This window comes from Echinops telfairi, unplaced genomic scaffold (genome assembly GCF_000313985.2).
Source record: "Echinops telfairi isolate 266 unplaced genomic scaffold, ASM31398v2 ScPeMD7_7424;HRSCAF=8462, whole genome shotgun sequence".
NCBI classification, from domain to species: domain Eukaryota; kingdom Metazoa; phylum Chordata; class Mammalia; order Afrosoricida; family Tenrecidae; genus Echinops; species Echinops telfairi.
In genome coordinates, this window is record NW_022111324.1 from 49705442 (window position 1) to 49714611 (window position 9170).

The 9170-nt window shown below is 41.2% G+C and overlaps 1 protein-coding gene across 3 annotated transcripts in view; it reads left to right on the forward strand.

Annotated features, from left to right (window-relative positions):
• Positions 1 to 9170, forward strand: part of MDM4 (MDM4 regulator of p53) — a 54036-nt gene that overhangs the window by 38953 nt on the left and 5913 nt on the right. For 2 of the 3 annotated variants that reach the window (XM_045298010.1, XM_004699828.2), the window contains exons 8-10: positions 341 to 501; positions 3660 to 3809; positions 5527 to 5607. In XM_045298010.1, coding sequence (XP_045153945.1) covers positions 341 to 501; positions 3660 to 3809; positions 5527 to 5607 — 392 coding nt within the window. Of the gene's footprint in view, positions 1 to 340; positions 502 to 3659; positions 3810 to 5526; positions 5608 to 9170 lie in introns of those variants that run through there. The other variant, XM_045298011.1, reaches the window with a different exon arrangement.

The following is a 9170-nucleotide window of genomic DNA, read 5'->3' on the forward strand; positions in this document are numbered from 1 at the left end:
CCCACATGTGATTATCGGCCAGGTTGGCACAATAAATTAACTCAACCAGTAAACGACCATTTAAACACCCTTTGTGAACTCGGGGATTGCTGTGCTGCTGTCAGAATTCAGATTGCGTGGTGAATGATCATCTTTTTCTAGTGTTGAAGCGTGCTGATGAAGCCTGAGCTGCGGAAGAGACCTGGCCTCTGCCACGGAGACTGATACTTCATTTCTGCCTCTTCCTAGGGACAGGAATTTCTTTTTATCTGATAAAGAAGTCTATAAATATCTTAAGGAGAAACTTGATTGGTTCTTAAGTGTTTGTTGTGTGCCCGTCCTTTTCATTTGACTTCTGTAGATGAAGACTTGATAGAAAATTTAACCCCAGCTGAGAGCTCTGTGCTGGACCTCGGGTTTGAGGAGTGGGATGTAGCTGGCCTGCCCTGGTGGTTTTTAGGAAACGTGAGAAACAACTATACACCTAGAAGTAATGGCTCAACTGATTTACAGACAAATCAGGTAAATCTCACATTCGAAGGTGAACGAAATTGTTTTTCTTCGGAAAGAGTAGCATTTTCTGTGACTCTTGACCTTGCATTCTGTGTAAGAATTCTTGCTCAGTGCTTTGGCTCTCAATACCGTTGATGTGCTTATGACGCCCAGCTGTCTCTTCGGCCTGCCTGTGCCACCAGAATGCCCAGTTTCCAGATAGGGCTGTCGACTCAAGATCTCCCCTGAGATGACTGCGTGCTTATCATGTTCAAAGTAGAAATCCTTGTGTTTCTTTGAAAAATCACCAACTATCCCTGCTCCAACTTTTCCTTTTTTATCAACAGTCCCTGTTATCTACCCAGGTATTCTGGCTACATATCATAGAAATAACATTGATTTCTTTCTCTATCACATAGCATATCCAGGTTATTGTATGTTCTTTATATAAAAACATAACCTAAATCTAACTGACCTGTTTTTAGTACTTCCACCCCCTGTAACCCTGATTCAAGCCATCTTCATGTATCATCGGCAGCCTCGCAACTGCTCTTTGTCTATCAAATAGCTCAGTTTTCTAAAAGTAAATTCTAGAAGCTCGTTTTGAAAGGCAAAGTGAGATCACATCACTGTCATGTAACAGATTCTCTAATGGCGTTATATATCAAGCAGAGGACAAATTAGACTCCTTCCCCTAGCTGCTAGTGGTCTGACCCACCGACCACTCTTACTATGTGCATTCCAGACAGACAGGCCTCATACTGACTCCATAGTCCACAATGTCTTTCGTCCTCAGATGTTGTATAGCTCCTTTTTCCTCTCTCTAACACTCTTCCTCAGTCCTTGTATTACTTCCTCATCATGTGAAACTTCGCTCAAGTGCAGTTTCTCAGAGAGGTTATCCCTGGCCAGCAAGACTGTCATGTTGCGCTGATCCAGGAAGATCCTCTCGCTCATTATTTGGAAGGTGTGCACGGGTAAGTGGTGGTCCTAAAAAAGTCCTGGTTCAAAAAGATTTCCTCTGGCTCCTCTGCTCTTTGAATTGTTCTCCACTGCACGTCTCACTTGGTGAAAGTAGTATTTGTGTATTGGGGTCTCTCAGTTATTCCCTACTCTGTTTTCACTGCCTAACTCAGTGTTTACCAAAGTGGCCAGTACCGCCTCTGCGGCTGCAAAAGCAGATTGCCTTACACATTACCCTGGGTTATGGGGTCTGGTACAATAATTTATAACTGCCACGGTGTCGCTAATTTTTTTTTTCTAAAAAGGGGGTGGTATGCCACATAAGTTTGGGATCTTATGGCTCAGCGTAAATCAGTAGCTGGCATATAATAGTTATTCAGTGAGTATTGGTTTGATAAATGAATGAAAATAGAATAATAGTAAAATAATAAATTGTCTTAGAAAGTTAAAGAATTACAAATGGGCTTCAAAAGTTAAAAGTTTTAACTCCATTTTTTCATGAGCTTTTTGTGTACTTCTTTATGTATGTCAAGAGATGTCTAGCCACATTAAAAAAAAGACTTCATTGAAAGAGTCAACGGAAAACTCACATATTGGGAAAAAATACTCAGTAATAATACATTACAAAGGTAAAGTGCTAATGTCCAAATTCTGTAGAAAACTACAGCATCTTAACAGGAAAAATACAAACAACCCAATGAAAAAATGGGCACAAGACATGAATACACAATTTTCCAAAGAGCTCCATCTAGGGAGCTAACACCATATGAAGAAATGTTCACATTCATTAGCAATAAGAGCAGTACAAATCAAAAACAAGGAGATAGCACATCACACCGACACTTAGCAAAATTCAATAAACAAAACGATAAATGTTGGCGAGGCTGCGGAGAGAGTGGAACGCTCAAACCTTGCTTGTGGGGCAGTGGGATTGCACAAGCACTATGAAACCATATGGCAAATCCAAGTACCTTATGATCCAGCAGACTCCCTGCTCGATATCCACCCTAAAGAAATGGTGAGTACAACACTAATAAATACATGCACACTATGTTTATTGCACCATTTCCTGTCATGCACAAACATGGAGACAACCACAAGCCCTAGTTACAGAGGAATAGATAAACTCTGGTACATTCAGACAGTGAAATATTAGGCATTCAAAACAAAATAATGACAACTCTCTTAAACACCGCAAACCAGAAAACATTTAGTAAGCGGTCAGTCTTACAAAGATCAATAGTTAGCACCGTCATCATAAGGAAAAGCAAAAGGAAACGTGGTTCACACGTAAAAAGATGACTGATGACTGCATGGAGGCCAAAGACGTGGTGGAAGCAGTAAGAGGGAGGGATAGGAGATTGAGGAGAGAGGGAGGGTCGCTGCGTAGGGGGAAAAAGAATAATATTTATGGAGGGTTTAAAGGGGATATTATTGATAGGGGCTATTTAATTATACTTTTAGTGTGCATCTTTAAAAACAACAACAAAAAAATATCCCTCCAGATTTTTTGTCCCACAGACCTTCATAATTGGTCTGAGTGACTTAAACAAAAAAAGTGGGAAAAGTTAAAACTTTTTTCCAACCGTTTTATTGGCAAGTAATTTGTATATCATAATTCAATAGTTCAGTCATATCACGGGGAAAAGTAAACCTTAAATGGACTTGGAGCCTTCAGTGACAAGTTCATTTCAAGCATTAAGAAAAAAAAAAGTCCAGAGGAATGCAGAAAGTAAGTAAGTTCTATATATTTAAAGTTGCTTAAGAGTTGAGACAGTGATGAGGCAGAGAGTTTTTGTTACCATAAGCATTTCTCTTGTTTCTTTAGTAAGTAAGCACCATTGACCACCAGAGAAGGAACGTGGCACTCAGTTAATTAAGGGACTGCTTTGTAGCTTCTTGAGTCGCCTCTGGAAAGGGACATAGAGAATGAATTTTATTTAGCCGAGCAACTCTGAGTTATTATCTGTGAAGCCCTTCAGGACTGTTTACTGGGTGGTAACCCTGATTGGTGGTGAGAATAGAGTAGTGGCCCATGTGAAGCATTCTTATATTGATCCATTAGCTGAGACATAGTAGGTGCCAGGCTGTGGAGTGAAGAGCTGTTCTGTGGGGGAACGTGTCCTTGGGAGATACAGTGTGAAGGCCCTGAGTCCATCGATGTTGATTCAACATCTCTGATAAGCCTCAAAATGTGAAAACTTACGTCTGTTTTTTTCCACTAGGATATAGGTACTGCCCTTGTTTCAGACACTACAGATGACTTGTGGTTACTGAATGATTCAGTATCAGAGCAGTTAGGTGATGGAATAAAAGCTGAAGCTGCTGGTACTGAACACACAAGTGAAGAACTAGGGAAAGGGAATGAAAAAAAGGTATGTTGTGGAAAAATGTCAATCTTGATTGTATTCATGTGTACACTGTATAACTTACACAGGTTTAGTGGCCTGATCTCTACCTCTGTACAGAAAATTACTATCAAAAGCCCTTTTATTTTTAAATATTTTCTTATATTCAATTTTATTTTTAAGTTCATCAAGGCTGCCTCAAAAACAGGAGAGGGTTTGGTTTCGTGGGTGTAGTTTTGTAGTTTTGCCCGCTTCTCTAGGCTGACTGTGAGGAGGCATCAGAGGGGCAGTGTTATCATTCTTGCTTTCTGTGTGGAGACCCTAGTTTGATTCCCAGCCATTGTACCTTTTGCCCTGCCCCCGTCTGTCCATGGAAGCTTGCTTGTTGCTAGGATGTTGGACAGGTTTCAGAGCTTATAGACCAATGGACTGGAGAAAAGGCCTGGAAACCTACTGCCACTTCGTGAGGACAAGCCCTGTGGGTCAGAACAGTCCAGTCCATCCTGGGCATGGCATAGGACCAGGCCGTGTCCTGTTCCTTTGTGTGTGAAATCACCATGAGGTGGGGGCTGCTAACAACGACTGGGAGTCTCACTGGGACTTTTTTCCTTCCGGAAACCTTGCTCTCTACCAAGAGACCAAGGTCTAAAGTGGCTTAAACTGCCTGTAGGAAGACATCCTATTTAGAATTCTCTGTTGATTCCATGATAGTTTTATACCTGAAGGAAAAGGTAAATGATTACTTCTTACATCTGTTAGTGTTAAAATGGGGGTGGTGGGGGTGGTGTTACAGCCCGTGAGTGCATGTGGTGTGAGTATGCCAAGAAGAATCATGCAGACGTGTGCTTGGTCTCAACAGAAACTCAGCAGTAAAGCCAATGCCTGGCACGTAGAAGATTCTCAGTAAGCATTCATTGAATAACTATAGCAAAAAACGCACCTAAGCTCTGCCATCCTTTTTCTTTATTCACTTATGGCCTCTTCCTAGTCATGTGGGTTCCTGTGGGATCTCTTGGGACACTGTGGTTAAGTGCCAAGCCACAGACCAAAAGGCCAGTGATTTGAACCCACTCACTCCTTTGTGGGTGCAAGATGTGGCCGCCCGGCCGCCTGTCAGACAGCTCTACTCTGACAACAATAGGCTTTTGGACTAGGTAGGTGGGGGGCATTAGAAGAGAGTGAAAATGCCAAAAAGCAGGCCTACTTTTGTGGGGATACAGCTCACATACATTTCGTGGCTTTTTGTTTCTTGACCTTGAGCGTGTTTTCATAGGGTGGCCAGAGCAGGACATGGCTGGTTTTACTCTTGAAAGTGAATGTTGCAGGGATTTGTTCCGTTCTTCACATCTGGCATGCATTTTACACAGAGCTCTTCCCCTCTCGTTTTCTCAACCTATGTATGCATCATTTATCCTTGTGATGTCTGCCTGGAGCCAAGATAAAAATGCCCACATGGTGGCTTTTTCACTCTGAGGGTTTTATTTTCGTGAAAACCTTGGGCCCTATCTGAATGCAGAAGGTATTTGGAAACTGGTCCAGGTCCTTGCTGATGGTTTATCTTGCTGAAGGGCTCCAACAGGATGTTATTTGAATCATGCTTTCAACCTCAAATTTAAGCCATCTCCTTTTAAGCGCTAGTGATACAATGTGAGTTTTTCATGGATCTGTCCTGTCTTTTGTTGTTGCGTAACCACCTCATCTAAAACTGGTAAACCTTATTAATAGGATGTTTTTGCCTTTCCAGGTTATTGGAGTGGAAAAGAGTGACGATTTTGAGGACTCTAAGTCCTTAAGTGACGATACCGATGTAGAAGTTACCTCTGAGGTATGGTTGTCTAGTAAACACTGTTTTGCACAGGCTGCCACTTCACATGATGTGCTCCCTTGTGTTAAAGAGTGCTACCTACCATGCTTTTCCTAATTGTTGAGAGATGTTGGTGTTTGCTAGTGCTTTATGCACCAACCACTAAAGCTAGTGATAACAGAAATTGAAGAATTTTACCAACTTCTTCAGTCTGTAATTGGTTAAACATGCAACCAAGAGGCATTGATAATTATTGGCAATTAGCATGGAAAAGTTGGGCACAAAGAAGAAGGGACAATAGTGAACTACTATGGTGTTGGCGATAGAAACAAAGCTGGAGATTGAATGGTAGAATTTTTCAAGACCAATGACTTGTTCATAGCAAATACCTTTTCTCAACAACGCAAAGGGTCACTGTACACATGGACTTCTCCGGATGGAACATACAGAAATCAGAATGCCTACACCTGCAGATAAAGCGAGGCCGGCGTTGATTGTGGAACAGACCATGGGTTGCTCGGTTCAGGTTGAAGCTGGAGAAAATGAAAGCAAGTCTTTGAGAAGAGCCAAAATCCTGTCCTGAGTCTGACCCATCTGAATTTTAAGGACAGGTTTGACGCATTGAACACTAATGCCAGAAGATCTGATAGCTGTGGAGCACATTAAGAACATCATTCATGAAGAAGCAAAATGTCATTTAGAAGACCGGGAAGAAAGAAAAGATCAAAGTGAACATCCAACGAGACTCTGAAACTTGCTTTTAAGCATAAAGTAGCTAAGGCAAGTTGAAGAAAGGATAAAGTCAAAGAGCTGAACAGAAAATTTCAAAGAACAGCTTGAGAAGACAAAGTAAATATTATAATGTGCAAAGGCCTAGAGTCAGACGACTACAAAGGAAGAACCGCTCAGCACATCTGAAATTGAAAGAGCCAAAGGAAAAAATTCAAGCCTCAAATCACAATATTAAAAGATTCTGTGAGCAAAGTGTTAAACGATGTAGGAAGCATAAAAAAATGAAGAATACACAGAAGCACTGAACTAAAAAGACCTTTAAATTCAGCCATTTGAAGTGGCATGTGATTAAGAACAGATGTTACTAAAGGAAGGAAGATATCCAAGCTGCACTGGAGGCATGAGCCAAAAACAAGGCTCCAAGAATTGATGGAATACCAGTGGAAATGTTTACACCAAGCTGATGGATCACTAGAAGCACTCTGTGCCAAGAAATTTGGAACACGGGTACTTAGCCAACTGACTGGAAGAGATCCACACTTGTACTCATTCCTAAGAAAGGTGACCCTACAGAATCCTCAAAATCATGGAACATTATCATTAATATCACATACAAGTAGAATTTTGCTGAAGATCAGTGGTTGTAGCAGTGCATTGACGGACAGAGGTTCTGGCTACATTCAAGAGGATGTGGAACAAGGGCTATCATTTCTGACATCAGATGGATCTTGACTGAAAGCAGAGAATACCAGAAAGATGTTGACTTGTGTTTCATTGACTGTGCCAGGGCATTCGACTATGTGGACCATAACTAAGTGGATAGCTCCGAGAAGAATGAAAATTCCAGGACTCCTCATTAAGCTCTTGTGAAACCTGTACATAGTTCAAGAGGCAGTTGTGTGAGCAGAACGAAGGAACACTGCATGGTTTAAAATGAAGAACGGTGTGTGTCAGGGATGTATTCTCTCATCGTACCCATTCAATCTGTATCAAATAAAAACCTATTGGACAGGGTGGAAATGCCCCTATGGCTTTTCCGAGACGAACTTTATGGGAGTAGAGAGCCACATCTTTCTCCTGCAGAGTGCCTGGTAGATGGTAGATTTGAATTGCTGACATTGTGGTTAACAGCCTCACATGTGACCCCACTGAGCCAATAATCAGAGAAGCTGGGTTATATGAAGAAGAATGCAGCATCAGGTTCAGAGGCAGGCTTATTAACAACGTGTGATATGCCGATAACACAGCCTTGCTGAACGTGGGAGGACTTGAATCAAGTGCTGATGAAGATCCAAGGATTACAGCTTTCAGTATGGATTGCACCTCAATGCAAAGAAGACCAAAATCCTCAACTGGACGAATAGGTCACATCATGATAAATGGAAGAAAGATTAAATTGTCCAGGTTTTGGTCTTGTTTATATCCACAATCAAATGTTCATGGAGGCAGCAGTCAGGATATGAAATGATGGAATTGCATTGGGAAAAAGTGCGACACAAGACCTCTTTAAAATGTTGAAAAGCAAGATTGCTACTTTTAGGACTAAGATATGCCGGAACCACGCCATATTATTTTCATTTACCTCGTGCCTGTGAAAGTTGGAGATTAAAAAGGAAGACAAAAAGAATTGGGTGCATTTGAATTATGGTGCTGGTGAATGTTGAAAGTACTGTGGACGCCAAAAGAACAAACAATCCTGTCTTGGAAGAGGTATAGTCAGAATGCTCCTTGGAAGTCAAGATGGTGAGACGTTGTCCCATGTATTTTGGACATGTTCTTAGGAGAGACCAGGCCCTGGAAAAGGACAGCATGTTTGGTAAAGTCGGGCAGGACAAAGAGGAAGACTCTTCACAAGATGGATTGACACAGTGGCTGCAACAGTGGGCTCAAACAGAACAATTGTGAGGATGGCACAGAATGGGCCATGCTTCCCTGTGCTGTACATAATAAGGTTGCTATGGGTCGGAACCGACTCCATGGCACCCCACAACAAATGATTTGTATTGGGATTTGGAAAAGGAAGGGGCTAATTGGATCTCAGACTTAGACGCCTCCCTATGTGCCCTTTTCTCTGCTGTCAAAACTGGTCATAATGGTGGTATGGATGCACAGGGATTCAAAATATTCCCCTTATTGCTTTCTCCATTAAGTACTTCTCCGATTTCAGAGACAGACCAAAGGAGGTCATTACAATATTATACCTCTCTGATTTCAAAGACAGATCTATGGGAGATCATAACGATGTCCTTTCCAGTGACTTCTGAAAAAGAAACAAATAGGAAGTGGCTTTACTTCCCAGCAGAGTTATATTAATGGAGGACTATGAAGAAGACTTAGTATTAAGCTCTTGAGTAATAGGGTATGGATTTACCATTGATAATTCTGATCTAGACTCAGATGTTTATTGTTCCTTTTTATTTGTTTGCTCTTTCCTAATATTCCTTGTAGTATTTCTACCATCTGATTTGCTGGGTGCAAGAATGATGGGGAAGGGTGAGAAGGTAATGTTACATTTTGCTGTGTGGGGATACAATAAATTTTAGGTTGTCCCTGGATTACTTCAATTTCCTATTCTGCTCTGCTGTTGACCATTATGGTAATTCACGGCAAATTATCTCACTGAGCATAGCTAAGTAATAAAGTGAAATATATTGGTCCATTAAGTGTTCCTGACCAAATACAAATAGTAAGTTTTCCCATCTTAATCAGACTTATTTGGCTAGTTGCAGCCAGAAAAATCTATTAAGCAAGTAGACGATATTTCATCAATTCAGACATGCTATTGAATTTAATAAGCCCTATTATTTTATACACTACAAAAAGAAAAAGCGAGACCAATTAAACTATGGCAC